This window comes from Cebus imitator, unplaced genomic scaffold (assembly GCF_001604975.1).
Source record: "Cebus imitator isolate Cc_AM_T3 unplaced genomic scaffold, Cebus_imitator-1.0 Scaffold22, whole genome shotgun sequence".
NCBI classification, from domain to species: domain Eukaryota; kingdom Metazoa; phylum Chordata; class Mammalia; order Primates; family Cebidae; genus Cebus; species Cebus imitator.
In genome coordinates, this window is record NW_016107337.1 from 535,732 (window position 1) to 557,214 (window position 21,483).

Genomic DNA, 21,483 nt, shown 5'->3' on the forward strand with positions numbered 1-21,483 from the left:
GACCCAGTGAGACTCCATCTCAAAAAACAACAACAACAACAACAACAAGAACAACCACACTACAAAAACATGAAATTCAGCTTTCTCCAATAATCAATATCTGAAGAAAACGATATTGATCGATATTCAATCTGATTCTCGTCATCTCCCGTGATTTCAAGTGTCTGGAATTTGGTGATTTGGCTTCTCCCTGAAATATATAGCTGTTTGAAAAGGTTCCTAAAGAATAGCCTTTTAAAATCTCTTTAGTGTATGTTTCTTGGTAAATTCTTTCATTTTTGTTTATCGGTAAATGTTTGCATTCTCATCCTCAAAAGACAGACTTGTTGGACATACAGTTTTATATTGGTAATGATTTCCTCTCAACTCTTTGAAGACATTTTCCCACTATCTTCTCCTATTACTAATTCTGCAATTCTAATTCATGAATCTTTACAAATAACCTGTTTTCCTCTACAGCTGCTTTTTAAATCTATTTGTCTTTGATGTTATGCATTTCACTATGATATGTCTAGGCATGACTCTCTCTGTTCTCGTTTGGGACAGTATGAATCTGTGGATTCATGTTTTTCATTAGTGTTCAAAAACTTACAGCCATTCTCTCTTAAAATATCTCCTCTACTCCACCTTCTGTTCAAGGAATCAGCAAATTAAGGTTTGTAGGCTAAAATCTGGATGATTACCTATTTTTTATAAGTTTTATTTGAACACAGTTAAGCTCATTCATTTACATATTTTCTTTTTTTTTTTTTTTTGAGATGGAATCTCACTCTGTAGCCCAGGATGGAGTGCAGTGGTGCGATCTTGGCTCACTACAACCTCCGCCTCCCAGGTCCCAGTTCAAGCAATTCTCCTGCCTCAGCCTCCTGAGTGGCTGGGATTACAGGCACACGTCACCATGCCCAGTTAATTTTTGTAGTTTTAGTAAAGACAGGGTTTCATCATTTTGGCCGGGCTGGTCTTGAACTCCTGACCTTGCGATCCACCCACCTCAGCCTCCCGAAGTGCTGGGATTACAGGCATGAGCCACCATGCCCAGCCTCATTTACATATTTTCTATGGCTGCTTTCAGCCATATGGCAAGTTAATAGGTGCAACAGAAACCATGTGACCTACATGCTCAAATGTTTACAATCTGGTTCTTTATGGAAAACCTCTGCTCATGGTGGCTTATTCCCTTATGTTTATTCTTTGATGTTAGCTTAAGCTAATTTTAAGCTAATTTTTACCAGTGGTTTGATGGTATGCCCTAATTTTACAGTGGTTTGATGGTATACTCAAGAGTTTGGGCTAGAGGAGTTCAAGCTCAACTCCCTTATCTCTGGCTGTTAACCAAAAGTTCAGTGCCATGAAATTTGCTATCAGCATGGCCGACTATTCTAATTCTGGTTCATGAGGTTTTCTTTACCCCAACCCCCTCATCTCCTGGCTTTTTTTTTTTTTTTTAAGAATGGGTCTGTACCTATTTGCAAAATCATCAATGTCACAAAGATTTGTTCAATCTAGAACCTAGCTATTCTGCAGTGGGAGGGTGTTTACAGTATATATTATTTCACAATTCTGAACATGGAAAATTGATGTATAACATTTTGGATCATAAAACTGGAAGGACAATCACATAAATAATTCCCATCTACATGTGTATGTATATGTGTGTGTGATTAAGGTAACTAAGTGATTAAGGTAGTCCTGTCCTAGGGGAACTCACTCTTGTAAGGCAGAAGCTGATTTTTTTTTTGTACCTCCTAGACATTTTTCCTTAGCGTTAATACAGCAACTTGAGACAGAACAATTTAAGTCTCTGAGGAGGTAAGCATATAACTAGGTCATCTGTCCTATAAATCACGGATTTGCTGAAAACACATGTTTCACAGATTTCTACTTAGCTCAGAGCCACATTTTGAAGCAGTTTTTAAAAATTGCTCAAACAATGTATTATCTATTGCTGAGTAACAAATTATCCTAAAATTTACTGGCTACAAACAACAATAATCACTCAATATTGCCAGGAACTCAAGAGGGGCACACATACATCTGGCAGGTGGTTGCTGGCTGCTGAGAGGACACCTCAGTGCCCCTCCACAGGGCATTGTGAGGGTCTTCCCAAGGGTTGCTGATTTCCCATGGTGAGTACTTGAAGGGAACAAGGCAAAAGCTGAAATGCCTATACAACTAAGTCTCAGAGGTTGTACACCGTCACTTCTGCCATAATCTATTGGTGACACATATAATCTCTGACTCAGTGTGGGAGGGGACTACAGAAGGATGTTAGAATATCAGAAAGTATGAATGCTTGGGGCCATTTTAGAGGCTGACCAACATACTCATATGTATGAGAAAAATAGAAATTTTAGAAACAAAATGAACACATTACGTTACATAGCTTGTAAGTGACAGTCTCAACAATAGCAAGGTTTTCTAATTCCTAAGTCTTTTCATTACAGCATGCTATGAGTTGATGATGTTCAACAACTCAAAAAGGTAAGCTCCCACTTCCTACCATGTAACAAAAAATTTCAGAATTTATAAACGAAATTAAAGTAAAAATAAAACAATATAGATAACAATCAAAACTAGGGATCAGAAGCAATTCTCTGCACAAAAATAATGTAAGGTTAATAAAATTTTATGACTAGAAAAATATTAAACTTGCATAAAACGAAACTCACAATAAAAAATAAAAAGGCTGGCTGGGCGTGGTGGCTCATGCCAGTAATCCCAGCACTTTTGGAGGCTGAGGCAGGTGGTTCACTTGAGGCCAGGAGTTTGAGACCAGTCTAGCCAACACAGAGAAACACTTTCTCTACTAAAAATATAAAAATTAGCCAGGCGTGGTGGCACATGCCTATAGTCCCAGCTACTTGGGAGGCTGAGGCAGGAGAATCGCTTGAACCCGGAAGGCAGAGGTTCCAGTGAGCCGAGATCACTCCACTGCACTCTAGCCTGCACAACAGAGTGAGACCCTGGCTCAAAAATATAAATAAATACAAATTAAAAAATAAAAAGGCTAATGATTGAGAGAAAAAAATAACAGCTCTTATAATTCAGTGAGAAAAAAACTAAACAACCAATAAAGAAATCTACAAAGAACATGAAACCACAATAAATGGTGAAGTATGAATGACTAATAAACATCTGACCTTATTAATAATCAAATAAATGCTTTGATAATAAAACTCATCTTTTTTATCTATTAATGTGGCAGGTATTTTCAAATGGGCACTGTCATATGCTACAATGTGTATACAAATTAGTAGAACCTTTCAGGAAGGCAAGCTGAACTTTCTGAAAACTTTTCATTCCCTTTTACCTCCTGATAATTTCAATACAAAAGTTTTTTCTAAAGAATAAAGAGGCACTTATATCATGGAATATGAAAATACTGTTTATTCAAAGCTTTGACTTCAAAATATCTGAGTTTGTGTTGATAGCAAATGAATTTATAAAACAAAACTTGTCATAGTAAACTAAGTAAATAACTAAACTAAATAAGCAAATTCATTCAGTTAATAAGGCTAAAGAAAATTATAATATAAAATCAAATTTGACTATGCTCTGTCCACTACCACAAATGACACATTTTTCTGGTGTATTTCCCCACCATTCAATATAAAGAAAGAATTATTCATTATAAATCATGTTGGACATAATTTACTTGAAATGAACTTAATGGATTTCAACATGCTTTTCTTGACAAAAACTAAGTTCTTGGCGCTATTAACACCATAAAAAAAAAAATCTCATTCTAATTATCAGCATTTAAATGGTAGCCATCTCACCCCTATCTGAAATATTTAAAGTATTTCTCTCAGCCTCAAAATTGGAACACAAAGTTCTGTATATACTCGAATGTGTATATTAGCTATACTATTCCTATAGTTTTCACCTATGGGTATAGTGACAAAGATTTTCTCTTTAATCAAACTCCAGTCAGGGTCCTCAGGGCCTTCTTGACTAGGCTTCAATCTTGGTCTAGAAAAACTGCAAAGTCAGCACTAATGATTTCATCCACAACTCCCAGCACCACTACCACCACTGCACACACACTAAAAGACTTGAGCAGGCACTACCATAGTTCCTAACAACTCAAGGCTCTTAGGGATGACCCTAGCTCCCCTTAAAATACCTGCCTGAGAAAGTTTAAGACTGCCAAAAGAAATTACTGTCTCTTGTAGCCATCACCTGATGACAGGCCCCTGAATACTATCTCTTAAAGTATTTACTTAAAAGGGATTACAATGGTAAATCCTTCCTCTGTCTCCCATAACATGTGAGTGTCTTTCTCAAGGCCCTGAAAGACATTCCTTTAAAATGTAATCAGGAAGGATAGGGCTTTTGTCTCCCTGTCTCTGTGGAAGGATAGAATCCTGACTTCATTACTTGCCAGCTACCAAATACAAGGGCCTAATTGCATTTACACTGACCAAGCTTTTGTAATTTTTCATTTTCCTGACTCCACTGAGCCTCCATTGACCCTCCCATCCCTACTCCATTCTCCTTTCAAAAGACCCAGTACCTCTATACAAATCAAAGTTGAGTTCAGTTCATGCTGGAATCTCTTCCTTATTGCAAAAAGGAATACTTTTTAAAATATGTCCTGATCACTCTAAACAATGTCCAGCTTTGTTTATCTGTGACAACGGAGGGATTTTTTTCCTTTGTAATTTAAGAAATAGTGAGGCTGAGTAAGTGAAACATACCTCAGATATCAGTATGTCATACTGATGACATAAAGGAAAGAAAGCTAAAAATGACACACACCTTTGCAGAGCCAAATAAATAATTTCCATAGTTTGGAATGTTGTTCAAGTGATCTGAACACAGAACTGAACGTTAACTGAAGCACAAATGATGGCTTAAATCCACAAACATTCTGAGACAATGTATTAGAGGACTACAGGAGAAAAAGCTTTGGGCATCAATCAACTAGGCTTATTCTACAAAACAGATGAAGGTTAAGAAGTGAAAGCTCACTAGGACTTAAATGTGAAGTGAAACAATCTCCCTAATAGACACAGTTAGTTGGATTCTGGGGAAAACATATAAATAATTTATGTTGGTTAGTCTGGGGTTTTATTTAAGGTTATGAATGGCTATAACAACTCATACCATCAAGGATGAAGAAATAAAAAAACCGTAAAAATAGAAAAAATACCTATTCAAATAAATCACTCCCCTACCATTACCCCAAATATATCAGAAAAGACGGATATAAAACCATGAAATATATGAGAAAACAATAGGGAGCCTTGAACAGAGGAAGAAATTTGCTTCCTAAATTTGAAAAGGTACAAATGACCTCAACAACTGCAAAATCTATTTTCATATGGAAGACTGTTGGGTTCCTATTACGGTAGAATGGCGGACTGGTCAAAAACTACATATTCTTTCTGTGTTTTGTATGTTTCTTCCTAAAACTCAGTAAATGTTTATTTAATGGAGAAAAGTCCCAGATCTGAGAAAGTAAAAAAACACAATTAATTTTAGGAGTTTCTAACTTTAAGCAAGTTATTACAGCATATCAGAGGTAAAATATGCAACTTCTTAGAAGATGGGAAGCTTTGAATCAAATATATCAAAATAACAAAGGCATCTTTATTTTAAAAAAAATCATAAATAAGAAAAGTCTATTAACTGTTAGGCAATGGGAATACAAAATTAAAAAGCAACTCAGGTCTGATTTAAAGGACTGCAGAATTCAAAAGAATAAATCCTTATATGAAAAACTTTTAAAATCTTAGGCAAATAAAATAAGAATTATTGGTTAATATAATCTACCAAGATTTTAAAATAAAATTATAAGAACTACTATAAATGATTTTGTGAAAACTAAAAATACAATGGAAACCATAAAAATTTCAAAACAATATTGGAAGCAATAAAGAAAGGAATGACAAATAATATCTATCAAAATCAGAACATAGGCCAAACAGATGACACAGCGAAACACCTAGGGGGAAAAAAAAGCAATATGATTAGACTGTATAAGTAAGTGAGCCGGAGAAAACAAAAGACAAATAGCAGCAAATCATAATGAAGGAGAAACAAACAGATTTCAAACTAACAATTAAGAAAATACTCAAAGAGCTTCCAGAATTGATCCTTACAAAAAAGACAACGTAGCCAAGTGTAGTAGCATCAGGAGGCTGAGGTGGGAGGATCGTTTGAGTCCAGGAGTTACAGCGTACAGTGCACTAGGATAGCACCTGTGAACAGCCACTCGTCTGGGCAACATTCAAAAAAAAAAAATACAACCTGATACCTAGTGATAAAAAAATTAAAACTCTACATAAGAGAAACATAAAAGTAAGTAAGAAGGAAAGGAAAGCAAAGCTATTTTTAAAAAAAGGTAGAGGTAAATTCTGATTTTGCAATTCACACAGAATAGTCTGAGACTGCACTGACCAATACAGTAGCCAGAGGCCTCATACAGCTATTTAAATGTAAATTTAATTAAAATAAAATAAAGTTTAAAATTAAGCCCTTTAGTTCTACTAGCCACATTTCAAATGCTCAGCTGCCATACATGACTAAAGACTAAAAACTGGATAGCACAGATATAGAACATAACAATCACTGCAGAAGTTCTATTGGACAGCAGCCTTTAGAGAAGGGTGCTTAAATAAAGCTAACTTTTCATTATGAAGATAGAGTAAAATTATATAAAAATATAAAACACTAGCCAGGTGTGGTAGCTCACATCTGTAATCCCAGCACTTTCAGAGGCCAAGGCAGGCAGATCACTTGAGGTCAGGAGTTTGAGACCGACATGGCCAACATGGTGAAACCCCATCTCTACCAAAAATTACAAAAATGAGCTAAACATGGTTGTGCATGGTAGTGCTTGTCTGTAATCTCAGCTATTCAGGAGGTTGAAGTGGGAGAATTGCTTGAACCCGGGAGGCAGAGGTTGCAGTAAGCCGGGATCACACCCCTGCACTCCAGCCTGGGTGAGAGTGAGACCCTGTCTCAAGGGAAGAAAAAAAGAAAACAAACATATATATAATATGAATGTGTCCATAAAATTCAATGGCACTAGCATTACACAAGAATATATTTTAAAAGATTAGAAATCAAGGCTATGGTCAGGACAAGTGGTAATTTAAAGCAGAATCTATAGAATCTGTGTTATTATTCACAGATTGACTACTTTGGTTCTCCCTTCTACCTTTTCCACAAGATTCTTGGTATTTTATCCTTTAAGTGGTTCTAATATAAGTATCTTTCCAATAGAAGATAAATACCTAATACACAGGACCACTGCTAATGAAAGAATGTGTAAATAAGGTTCATTTAAGATATATATAGCAACCAACAAAAATAATTTAAGTTAAAAAAAAGTTGGACAACCTCTGCCTCAGTCTGAGGGCATATCACAAAATTCTTACGTTGAAACTTAATCAGCACTGTGGTAGTGTTAAAAACTAGCGCCTTTAGGAAGGGATTAAGTCACAAGGGCAGAGCCCTCATGGATGGGATTAGGGCCTTGATAAAAGGGCTGAGGGAGTAGGTTTGCCCTTTTCTGTCCCTTTTGCTATGTAAGGACAGCGTTCATTCCCTTCAGAGGACACAGCAACAAAGTGCCATCTTGGAAATAGGAACTGGATCCTCTCCAAACTCGAACCTGCTAGCGTCTTGACCTTGGGCTTCCAGGTCCTAGAACTATGAGAAATGAATTTCTGTTCTCTATAAATTACCCAGTCTCAGATATTTTGTTATAGCAGCACAAATGCAGTAAGACAGTATCTACAGAAAAAAATTAATCCCTACATCTGAATGATACCCAATTTTTTCAGTTATAGTTATTACAATTAGCTTATGTTTTCATTTGTAGAATTATTAATTATACCTCCACTCCATTCCAAAACAAATTTGGGGCAAGTTTAAGTGCATTTATGTTGAAAGGTAAGGATAGTTAAGTAAAAGTTACATTCCAAAAGCACTTAGACAAAAACAATGAGTATACCACAGGGCCTGCATCATTGTCAAGACCCGCCCCCACTCCTCACACACACAAAGAAGGAAAGGAAAGGAGAGGACAGCCTGCTATACGAGTGGAACATAAAATGTGTACTCAGGCTACAGTACAGCAGCTATTCACAGGCACAATGATAGTTCACTGCAGCTTTGAACTCTGGGCCTCAAGAGATCTTCTTGCTTCAGCCTCCTTAGAAGCTATCTTATGCATACTTTTGGCACTCTCCATAACAATTCCATCTATGTTAAAGAATGAAATACAAAAATACACTAAACAAATGTATGATTATTGAAAATAACAAGGACATGATTAGTGTCAGGCTGCTTTCAATATAGGAGAACCAACAAAGCATACTCAGAAGACAGTAAGAAGACTAGCTGGACGGAACTGTCAGGGTACAAAGATGTAAGCAGGAAATTAGAAAAACTGAACTAAGACTCTGTAAGGCACTGAAACCAGGAGTTGAACTTGATCTTATAGAAAAGTGATTTTCAAACTGGTTTCAGGAGGAGGTTCCCCCCAGAAATTAACTCAGGAACTGCTGCAGATAGCAAGAGTAAGGGCACATGAGCATGTTCATGACTGTGCTGTTTAATACCGCTATATGTTTCATGTAGAGTAAAATTTTTATATAGAATAAGATTCCATAGTAAGATTTTACTTGAATAAGCGAGTTTCTCTGTCAACATTTAAAAAATATCTTTAGCTGTGGACTGTGGGAAGCTCTGAAAAAACACAAGTGAATACTATAGTCTCTACTTCCAAGTTGCTCATTAATTCCATTTTGTTTGTGGTCTACAACTGTTATAATAAATGTTACCTCAGATTCCTACAATAACTTTCCCACTAACACCAAACCATGTCCTTTCTCCTTTAAAATTACCCTTGAGAGCCCCCACATATACTTCTGGTCACAGTCACCTGCTCAATATTGTAATCTACCTTCGAGGACTTTAATCCTGTCCGCCATTCATTCACACCATGGGCTTTTAAAAAAATGTCTTGCCAGAAATCATACTGAAGTTTTCATGCATGCTAGATCCAAGGTACTTCCTATCACAATCCTATCCTTTACAGTGGGCAGTTAAACAGGACTCAATCAAACACAACTGCATAAAATCCAAGCCTACTCCTCAATTATTCATGTAGGTTGAATAATAGCAGTATTAATTCATAATCCAAACATTACCATTCTAACCTAATTATTTACTTTATTTTAACAGTTACCACATTTCTAGCAGTCTGCATTCATTCACACCATAAACTTTTTTTTTAAATGTCTTGCCAGAAATCATACTGGAAGTTTTCATACATGCTAGATCCAGGGTACTTCCAGAAGAGCTAGATTGTCCTTGAGTGTTGTTCTCTTCTTTCATTGCCTCAACATCTAAAAACTCAGTCTACTTTCTTTCCTCTCAGGAGATTCCTCTTTCACTTCATCCCTTAAAAATCTATTCTCTCTAAGGTGAGGAACATAGACACACTGCAGAATATCCCTCCACTGGGCCCTTCTTCACAAATATATACATTTTATTCAAGGTGCTATCAAACATTTTCTGTATATGGCATACCTCAGAAACATAATACCTCTAATCAATAATCTTGCCCCTCAAATCAGAGTTTAAGGATAGGAACAAAAACTGTTTTTGGTACTGAATATTTTTATTCATCAGTAGGTTGTCATGTTTTCCTTGGGCTACCTATTTTATTCTTAGCAGTTTTTGTTTACTTTTTTTTTTTTTTTTTTTGNTGAGACAGCGTCTCATTCTGTCACTCATACCTGAATGCAGTGGTGTAACCTCAGCTCACTGCAACCTCCACCTCCTAGGCTCAAGCAATCCTTCCACCTCAGCCTCCCAAGCAGTTGGGACTACAGATACATGTCACCATGTCCAGCTAATTTTTTGTATATTTGATAGAGATGGGGTTTCATCATGTTGCTCAGGCTGCTCTCAAACTCCTGAGCTCAGGTAATCCACCTGCCTCAGTCTCCCAAAGTGCTGGGATTATAGGCATGAGCCACCATGGTCAGTCTGTTTACTTCTTTTTAAAGGTAACTATATAACACCCCCAAAATTTAACTGGAGCTCATTCAAGTGATACCCAACTAAAACTCAGAGTACAAGTGCTAAACCAAAAGGCTGCATCAAAAGCAACCAAGAATTCTATCATTCATTTATAGAAGTATTTTTAAATTGCTTCAAGGCTGTCTTAAATCATATTAATTTTATGTTACTTTTAATAAAAATTAAGCAGCTAAGAATCAGAAAACTTATGTTTTAATCACAACCCAGTAGTTACATGTATACGCTTGAGCAAGTCACTTAGATTAAAATCTAATTTTAATTACTCTAAATTATTTTAATTACTCATTTGTCTATAAAATGAATGACTAAAACTAATACCCACAGGTGTCTTCTATCATTAAAGGATTATGATTCTATTATGAGACTTAATTCTTCAAATAAATTTATTTACCTTTTATTTGGGGCTGAATTGTGCCCCCCACCAAATTCGTATCTTAAAGTTTTATTCTCTATTACCTCAAAATGTGACGTTTTAGACACCAGATTTTTGAAGAGGTAATTATGTTAAAATAATGTCATCAGGATGGGCCCTAATCTAATGACGGTGTCCTTATAAGGGGAAATCTGGACACAGACACATATACAGAGGGGAGGCCATGTGAAGATACAGGGAAAAGATGTCCATCTACAAGCCAAGGAGTAAGACCTCAGAAGAAGACCAACCCCACTGATACCTTAATCACAGGCTTCCAGCTTCCGGAAATGTGAGAAAATCAATTTCCATTGTTTAAAACACCCAGTCTGTGGTATTTTGTTATGGCAGCCCTTGCAAACTAATTTACTGACTTCTTAAGTGTGCAGGATGCTACTACTACAATTTCCGAAGCCACGTACTCACTGTATCCATGTTTATTAAATTTTATTTTTCCTGAATATATCCTACTCAATTAAATCCTAAGGGATAATTTTTATTTATTATTTATTTATTTATTGAGATGGAGTCCCGCTCTGTCACCCAGGATGGAGTGCAGTGGTGCAATCTCAGTTCACTGCAACCTCCACCTCGTCAGCTCAAGCAATTCTCCTGCTTCAGCCTCCCAAGTAGCTGGGTTTACAGGCATGTGCCACCATGCCTGGCTAATGTTTGTATTTTTAGTAGACAGGGTTTCACCCGTCTTGAACTCTTCACGTCAGGTGATCCGCCTGCCTCGGCCTCCCAAAATGGTGGGATTACAGGTGTAAGCTACTATGCACAGCAGAGGTAATTTTTAGTTTATACAAAAACTAAGGGTTTCATTTTGAAGTGTATTGACATTACAAACTTCCTAGGATCATTTGGCAGATAAGAGGATAGTTATCTTTATATATGGAGGTTCAGTAGAGTCTAACATAACAGAATTGAAAACAATCTGGATGTCCAACAATGGGAACATGGTTAAATAATAATAATCCAGGCAAGCTACTATAGAGTAGCTTATAAAACTTATTACTTATTTCTGTACCAAAATAAATTGCATGACTCATTGAGGAAAAAAAAAGCCATAGCATTGCAGAGAATCAAACTTACAATGCTTTAAGAGAAAAAAAAAGTTTTAAGCCAAATATATAAAAATTACTATGGCTTATACTAACTACTAATTACTATTTCTAATTATTGTAAGACATATCATATTATATTTTAACTCAATTCTTTATTTCCAAAAACTGTATCACAACTGTTCTTTAAGTGGCATGTGGATTTGCAGAAAGAACTTTTCTAAAGATCAACTTGTTATTTTCAACATTAGCATTTCATCCCTTACTTCATTCAGCAAACCTACTTTTAGGAATTAGTAAGAAAATCTCTAAGGAAATAAGAAGAGCAAAAATATTTACAGATTTCAGCAAGAGCATATTTTGAGTGAAATGTTACAAGCTAAGTGTCAGACAACAGGAAACTAAATAAATTATGGTGTGAGAAATCATTATATGGTACTTAAAAATCATTAACTAGAGCCCTGGTTTCGTGTGTGTGTGTGCGCGCGCGCATGTGCGTGTGCGTTTTTGAGATGGAGTCTCACTCTGTCACCTAGGCTGGGAGTGCAGTGGTGCAATCTTGGCTCACTGCAACCTCCACCTCCAGGGTTCAAGTGAGTCTCCTGCCTCAGCCTCCCAAACAGCTGGGACTACAGGGGCATGCCACTATGCTGGCTAATTTTTGTATTTTTGGTAGAGATGAGGTTTTGCCATGTTGGCCAGGCTGGTCTCGAACTCCTGACCTCAAGTGATCTGCCCACCCTGGCCTCCCAAAGTACTGGGATTATAGGCGTGAATCACCACTCCCAGTCAGAACCCTGGTTTTTAATATTCAGTGGATCACACATTTTGAGAATCTGATAAAAGCTATGAACCATCTCCCCAGAATTGTACACATATGTATATACCCCCATGTTTTTGCATATAATGATGGGAGGTTTACAAATAATTAAAGTTTAAACTACCTTAAAAATCCCAATCTAGAAAAACCATCATGGAAACATAATATTTATAGTATATTGTTAAATTTCTAGAAAGCAGAGGATAAACCAGTAGATGCAAAGAAGAAAAACATATGTTTGTGTCTATGAAAAAGAAAAGGAAAGAGACCAAATTACTAAGATTGGGTATCCCTGGAGACTAAAATTATAGAAAATTATTATATTACTTTATAATTTCTATCTTCTTCATATTTTTTACAATAAACTAATTATATAATAAAAGACTTAAGAAGTATAATTTATTTTACCCAAATAAAATTATTAGTCAAATGACAAAACAGAGTAGGATCACATAATGATAATTTTCTCAAGTTTTAAAGTATATAATAACAAGAAATAATAAATGACTGATGATCACTGACAACAGGGTACTTGTGGATGACTGAGATCACTTTGTATATCCACAGAATGGAGAAATATTTCTTATTTCATATAATGCCACAAAGTTAATCAACCACAAGCAATAACTGAAGTTCTTTAGGAATACAAAACTATGTTTTTGCTTTTAGCCTTTGGGGTATGTTCAAAGTGTCTAAAATAAACTTATAAAAAAATAAAGATCAGAACAAAAAAACTTACATTTTCTATTGTGTATCAACAGAGCTTGTTTCAAATCTATTGTTGCTTTTCCTAATAAAGCATCTGCTTTTAAAGTATGATGGCTCCAAACTCGAAATTCCAATGTAGCCTGTGGCGTAACATTTCTGGAAGGGTGAAATTATAACAAAAATACAGGAATAGACATCATCATTATATTAATACATAACAATTCCTATTAAACCATTTATTTTAGCAATGTTTTAAAGGCCATGAATTCCATTTATTTTAGAAGAAATATTGTATGAAATAGGAAACTACCTGAATCATAAAGAAAAATGTTTTACTTTCAAATACATTAGGACTTTAATAATAGATGAGGATTTTTGGAATTAGCAAGCCAAAACACCAACACAAAAGTCTTATTGAGACTTCATAGTAACACTGTTTCTATTTGAACAAATGTCTAAAGACTTACATAATACTTTTGCTATACACAAATTTATACCATTATATTTTGAAATGCCAAAATTAAGAAGGACTAATTTTCAGTCCTCTTTCTGTACCAAAACAAAGAAAATGTCTATATGGAAATAATTTGGTTTATAAAGCAAAGCAAGCAATATTACGCAACCCCTCCTTTAAAAAAAATTAACCAAACATTTCTCCATACTTTAAATTGTTGATCCACACTTTAAAAATCACTCATTACTTTTAAGTTGTTTTACAAAATAAAAAACATATTCCAAAAAACACACTCCCTTCTGAAGATTCTGCATCCTTTATATAAGGTACTTACACAGTTAGCTGTTCATCCCATTTTGGATTAGAAGAACTACTGGATTTTGCTGTTTTCCTAATTTCTCCATCTACAGCTACTTCTGTATATATTGCTGTTCCGAACCAGTTCTTTTTTCTTTTAAGTTTGGCACTAGAAACTAACAGAAAAATGATAATTCACTAGTGAATATGTGTTGCCAAAAAGTAGTACTGCACGCTAATTAATCAGTAAGAATGGGGTTGTGCTTCTTGTGCAACTAGAACTCTTCTGATTGGCAGAATGAAGGAACAATACAAAAAGGCTATTGATAATGCCTGAGAGCCATTTGAATAAAACTGAATAAAAGTTTTGTTGAGCTATAACTCACATACCATATAATTCAACCACTTAAACTGTACGATTCAATGGTTTTATCATATTCAGAGTGGCACAACTATCACCACAATCAATTTTAAAACATTTTTGTTACCACAAAAACAAACTCCATACCATTAAGCAGTCATCCTCCTTTCTCCTCCCAATCAACCCTCTCCCCACCCCCATCCCTAGGCAGCCACTATCCTACTCTTCATCTCTTTAAATTTGCCTATTCTGGACATTTCATATAGATAGAATTATGTAACATGGGTTTTTTTTTGTGACTGGCTTCTTTCACTCAGCATTACATTTTCGAGGTTCATCCATATTGTAAGATACACCAGTACTCCACCCTTTTTCTTGCCAAATAGCATTCTATTATATGGGTATACGATATTTTATCTATCATCAACTGATAAATATCTAAATTGCTTCCACTTTGTGGCTACTGTGCATAAAGCTGCTACGAACATTTGTGTGCAGGCTTTTGTGTGGACATACATTTTCATTTCTCTTGGGCATATACTTTGAAGTAGAATTGCTGGTTTATATGGTAATCCTCTGTTGAGTAACTGCCAGGCTATTTTCCAAAGTGGCTGCACCATTTTATATTCCTACCAACAATATACACCGATTCCTCCACAACCTTACCCAACAACTGCATTAAAGGTCAAGGGAAAAGTGTCTTCAGATGCAACATTCCCATTAACAACCTGCCACATAGGATTAACTTGTCTTTCTGAAATTGCATAACTGTGGCACTTAAAAAAATGCTTTAATGCTTTACCTGCAGAGTTAGCTTCAAAAAGAAGAAAAGTAGAATTGACATTTTCAAATGCAAACTTAAAAATCAAAGTGTCATTATATAAAGTTAATCCTAACCCCTTCTAGAAAGTGAATCTTAAATCTAATGTACCTGACATATGAAGAAATCAGGGACTATCTACTTTCTGGGCAAAATACTGATGACCAGGGAGTAAGAACAACTTACCAAGATCACCTCCATAATCAATTACCTATGAACACCTTAGGTCAGAGATGAGGAAGGGGAAAGCCTCTTTCATGTCAACACACTGGATGTTAAGGATATGAAAACAACCAAAGCTATGCAAGCTTCCTTTCTATTGTAAGAGAATAATAATCTAAATAAAGACTCACACAAATCACTGACATATAATGTGACAAATGCAAGATTCAAACCAAATACTATATTTAAGTACTGGCAGCATAGCAATTAAAGAGTGTTCAATGCTATGTCTGAAGTGCTACTATCAGGGTCTTAGTAAAACTCATTTCCATCCTTCAGTGTTCTAATCTTCTTTAAGTTCAGTAAAACTGGACTAATGTGAAGGCCCAGGCTTGCTCTCTCCCAAGAAACTCCCCAAGATTCTTTGAGTAAAAGTGCTCATATATTTCCTTAGTACGTGTAGGTCTTAACCATATAGCAGAAGACTGGAAGAAGGGACAGGCAGTATAAAATGGTGTTAAAAATGGAAGGTTAGATATATCTGGGTTCATTTTTCAACTGTGCCGCTTACTAGAAGCCTGACCATAGTCAGTCAATTAATTTCTCCACATCTTACTTAAAAACTTAGAAAAGCAGTAGTACCTGATTCTTAGTATTGGTGAGTGAAGGCATGCAAAGTGCTACCACAATCAATGAATGCCTGGCATCCAACAATGGTAGCTGATTATATAGTATTAACTCTTTTGAGTTCATTGCAGATCCATCCAAAATATGTCCACTGAATACCCTTAATTAACAAAATTCTCAACAATATTATAAGCTGGTAAAGTAAGAAAAGAGATTTTTAAAAGATAATAATCTTCAATTTCATGAGGAATTTATAATGTGCTAGCAAAAATGTATATATAAATAACTATAATACTGTGTTTTTAAATAACTAGAAGAAAACCTTAATTCAAAAAGTTGTTCTACTTAGTAGAATAGTTTTCTTTTTCCCATTTAATGAGTTTTCTTTGGTGTTATACCCAGAATGTCCTCCACTCTAAAGTTATATAAATATTTTTAAACTATCAGAAAATGAATCACATGTGAGAGGTAGGGGGAGTTAACTTAAAAATCCCACTCACAATAATGTCCCCTCAAAAAATCTAGCAATAAACTTAAGAAATAGTAAGAGTCACATGAAGAGAACTGTAAAACTTTACTGATGGAAACAAAGACTTAAAGAGAGTGATATGATATATTCTTAGATTTGGAAAGTTTAACACTGAAATATTTCAATTGTCTCCAATTTAATACATTACTTTAAAATAAAAACACCAACTGATTGGTTTTGAGTGTTTTTGGTGGGGGAAAAGGAAAAGGAAGGGAGACTTAAATATTCAAATGAAAGCCAAAGAAAATTTGAGAACAGCAAAGGTTTAAAATGCAAAGTAATAAAAGGAGATTTCTTAAAATTTTTTTTAAAGTACCATAAAGTGAAAATAATTTAAATGGTTTGACAGCGACGTAAAAGAGAAGTGAAGAGAACAGAACAAACAAGATGGTAACGTTTAAAGTGGCATTCCAAATCAATGGAAAGATAGATTAGACCATAAATGTTGAAACATTTGAAAAGAATGAAGTCTATAATTCACACCACTCATAAATAAGTGGCATACAATTTTAAACTTTTACTTTAAAACATGAAATTAATGCTCTAGAAGACACAATAGCTAAAAAAAATATAAACATGAATATAACAGCCCATTTGTCCTTCAATCTCATCCTTCTTATACATCTTGCATACTTTATACTTCTGACTCTTTCCTGTTGAAAGTCTAAAATCTAAAATATCAAAGAAAATACACTTCTATATGCTACTATCCTTAAGTACCTGGTACATTACAGTATATTAACCATATTACAATATGCAGTTTTCTGTTTGATCTTTTCCATCAGTTTTCCTGCTTTCCGTGATCAATGCTCTAATTTTTATGTGTTGCTGCCAATCAGATAAGGGTTAAGAACAGAAATGAGAATAAGAGTAAATATGCTAATGATAAAAATAAATTAGGATATTTTAATAATTTGGCTTAGGACAGAGAATTTCAGTTTACAGACAATAACCAGCCAGACTGCAATATTAGAGGGGCCTTAATCTGGGTATTATCTGATTGTTTTTAAAAAGAAAAGGCTAGGTGTGGTGGCTCATGCCTGCAATCCCAGCACTTTGGGAGGCTGAGGCAGGAGGATCACCTGAGGTCAGCAGTTTGTGACTAGACTGGCCAACAGGGCGAAACCCCATCTCTACTAAAAATACAAAAAAAAAAAAAAAAAAAAAAATAGACGGACATGTTGGCATGCATTTGTAATCCCAGCTACTTGGGAGGCTGAGGTAGGAGAATCACTTGAACTCAGGAGGTGGAGGTTGCCGTGAGTCTATCGCACCACTGCACTCTAGCCTGGGCAACAGAGCAAGACTCCATTAAAAAAAAAAAAAAAAGAAAGAAGAAAAATCAATACAGAAGTCACTGGAATCCAATAAAAGGAGCAACAACTTGGAGTCTTAAGACCTCAGTTGGTTTCTCTTTATTAACCCAAGGCACTTAATCCCTCTGACTCTCAGTGTCCTCACTGACAAATCAGGAGTAGTAATCTTTATTGCAGAAGTTATTATGAGATCAATAACACTGAGAATTTTAAGGTGATTTTTATTTTGAAAATTAGATCAACAAAATGAAAGACAAAGACAAAAAGAAAAGAAGGCACTAAAATCTGGTGCCATTTAGTACAGGTCCATAATCATTATTTCCCAAAAGGGTCACTGTATTGCAAAGAAGAGTAGCAACTGACGCTCAAAATGATAAATACTGTCAGGGCATTGTTTTGGCTACTTAGACTCCCTTGGTCCACATCTATTTTCCAATTGGTTCTCCATATTTGATTCGCCTGATAGCCTTTCAGTAAGTTCTGAGACGGAGCCTCACTGTATCTCCCAGGCTAGAATGCAGTGACACCATCTTGGCTCACTGTAACCTCCACCTCCACAGTTCAAGGGATTCTTGTGCCTCAGCCTCCCAAGTAGCTGGGATTACAGGCATGCGCCACCATGCCTGGCTAATTTTTGTATTTTTAGTAGAAACAGGTTTCACCATGTTGGTCAGGCCAGTCATAAACTCCTGGCCTCAGGTAATCCACCTGCCTCAGTCTCCCAAAACACTGGGATTACAGGCATGAGCCACCGCTCCCGGCCTAGGTTTTTCTTATTTCAATTAAGAACTCTTACACATAGATCAACATCACTTGAAAGTTACACCTCAGGTGTACTGTCCATAGGTCCTATGCAAGTTACAATGAACTGAAAATGTGGTGAAAATGTGACTCTAAGCTTTGAATACAGAGCAAAAGTAGAAGGAATTACGTAAGCGGTTCTTCGGTGGAGTACCTATCAATTTCATCAGCAGAACTGCTTCAAAAATATACATGCCTATTATTCACAGAAAACAAAATACAAATATCCCTTATGCTTCAACCTTGCTTACAATGAGAGAAATGCTATTTTAAATAACATTAAGATACCACTTCAGTATCTAATTATGAGCAATCCCAAAGTTTGAGAATAGATTTAGGTTAAGTTTTGGGAAAACAGGCACTCTTATGTATAGCTGATGTAGATACAAAATGCTGTATGCCTCAAGGAGCAGAACTTGGCAATAACTGGCAAAATTACATGTATTTACTCTTTGACCCAGCAATTTCATTCTAGGATCCTATCCTATTGATACATAAGCGGAAATAAGGAATGACTTTTGCATGAAGCTATTTGTTGCAGCACTATTTGTAATAACAAACAGTGGAACTCCCATGTCCAGCAATAGGAGACTAGGTTTTTTTACATCTATTCAACAGGGTATGGTGCAATGATAAAAAACAATATTTTGTTATGAAACAAACTCCAGAATAATACTGTAAAGTTAAAAAAAAAAAAGTGAAGCACAGAAAAGTATCTAAGAATTCGGGGATTAGGAGGAGAGATGAGATACATACACTGTACATATAATAAAAATGTGAACCTACAGGGTAAGGCAGAAAAGTGGGAAAAATGAGGCTAAGTAGGCAGACCTCTCTAAATGTACCTTGGTTTTGACTCTGGGACTATATAAATATCTTACATGGTTATAAAACAAAATTAATTTTTTAAAAAACTGAAAACAATGACCTTATCAATTTGATGACATAATCAAATAGAGAATTACTAAGGTACTTTAAAACATGGTATTTTGATTATACATCCTAAAGGGGGAAAACACACAAAGAAATCTTAAACTACAATAAGTGGACCTATTGTTTTTGGTAATTTTTTAAATTACATTTTTTTTCCTTTTTTCACCTCCTCCTCCCTCTGTTTTTGGTAATTTTCATGTTATTTTGAACTGGTGTAGTAAGATAAAACAGGTATTATGATAATGTCATTTTGAATGAAGATTTTTGGGTTAAGAGAAAAGAAATACAGGCCAGGCACACTGGCTCATGTCTGTAAACCCAGCAACTTGAGAGGGTGGTGCAAAAGGATTGCTTGAAACAAAGAGTTCAAGACCAGCATGAGCAACACAGTGAGATCCTGTTTCTAACAAAATTTTTTTTTAAATTAGCCAGACAAGGTGGTGAACGTCTGCAGTCTCAGGTACTTGGCAGGCTGACGCATGAAGATCACTTCAGCCCAGTAGTTTGAGGGTACAAGGAGGTATGTTTGTGCCACTACACTCTAGCCAGAGAGACAGAATGAGACCCTATCTCAAAAACAAAAAAAAAAAAGATATGAATATAAAGTCATATTAATTTTAAAAATTTTTATTCCTTTTAGTAGAAAATGGTTCTTAGAGACTACAGTTATTACTATGAATTGGAAATATCAGTATGAATTCAGAAATATTTTTTTGAGATGGAGTTTCGCTCTTCTTGCCCAGGCTGGAGTGCAACGGCACAATCTCAGCTCACCACAACCTCCACCTCCTGCGTTCAAGCAATTCTCCTGCCTCAGCCTCCCAAGTAGCAGGGATTATAGGCATCCACCACCACACCTGGCTAATTTTGTATTTTTAATAGAGATGGGGTTTCTCCATTTTGGTCAGGATGGTCTCAAACTCCGACCTCAGGTGATCCACCCACCTCTGCCTCCCAAAGTGCTGGGATTACAGGCGTGAGCCACCGCAGCCAGCCATAAACTCAGAATTTTAAAATATTTTTTTTTATTTTTTGCATTCTACAATAAACATTTCCTAGCTCTGTTAACTGAAACCTCCTAGAAACAACTAACCTCACAGTATCATGGGAATTATAATACTATGTAATCCCACTTAAATATTTGCCCAATGATTGAACAAATGGCTAAACACATGTAAGAAAGCCTTTAGTATCCTGCTCCACCCTATTAATCACTTAAGAATCAACTCAATGACGCTTATTCAAAAGCCCCAATTCTCCCACCATTACAGAAGCTATATCTTCTCTTCAGCCAGCATAGGTTCAATAAATATTCACTGAATAAATAAGATACTTTTGGAGGGCATCTACTTTTGAGGCCTATTACAACAAATATGCCATAGTATGAATCTAAAATAAATTATATTTCTGGAATAAGTCTGCTGAATTAGGTATTCAAAAGAAAAGTTCATTGGGAAATCATCATATTAAATATAAAAATAACTTACCAGTTACCTGTAACTGCAACCTTCCACTGTGGTTATTACTAGTATCAGATCTTGGTGAAGCAGTGGCCATGTCCCAAAATTCAGCTAAAACCTATTTTTAAAAAAGTGAATTTATTCATGTGTTAGATAAGAGTTTGTAAGTTTCAAAATGTTAAAACTATCGGTTTAAATCAACTAAGAAGTTCTCAAAAAGTATGGAGAAATTATCAAGCCTACTACCAAACTATTAAGAAAAAAACTAAAGCAAGTTGAAATAACAGAAAAAAAGTGGTAAGTAATAAGCAAAATAAAAATAAAAATAAACATTAGAACATTGCCTTGGATATGTCAGCTGCAGGAACACTGGGATCCAGAGACAAAGCACTGGGCCTGCTAGAAGGGGAAGGAGCTGAGATTCCCACAGTAAGCAAGGGCCCAAGTCAGTAGAAACTTCTAACACACAGCAGAAGCATATATGTTCTTTGGTAGAAAAATGGTTAAATAAATTAGGCTAACTCATACAATGGAGCATTATACCATAGTGAGAATGAATAAACTACAGGTAGGGGGCGGTGGCTCATGCCTGTAATCCCAGTACTTTGGGAGGCCAAGACAGCTGGATCACTTGAGGTAGAGTTCAAAACCAGC

The 21,483-nt window shown here is 35.6% G+C and overlaps 1 protein-coding gene across 3 annotated transcripts in view; it reads right to left on the reverse strand.

The window, feature by feature from the left end:
• The window catches only part of WWP1 (WW domain containing E3 ubiquitin protein ligase 1), a 112,221-nt gene that overhangs the window by 63,415 nt on the left and 27,323 nt on the right, over positions 1-21,483 (reverse strand). For all 3 annotated transcript variants that reach the window (XM_017521794.2, XM_017521795.2, XM_017521797.2), the window contains exons 3-5: positions 20,857-20,947; positions 13,858-13,996; positions 13,101-13,225 (exon numbers count right to left, since the gene is read on the reverse strand). In XM_017521794.2, the coding sequence (XP_017377283.1) occupies positions 13,101-13,225; positions 13,858-13,996; positions 20,857-20,926 (334 nt within the window). In that variant the 5' untranslated portion in view covers positions 20,927-20,947. The remainder of the gene's footprint in view (positions 1-13,100; positions 13,226-13,857; positions 13,997-20,856; positions 20,948-21,483) is intronic.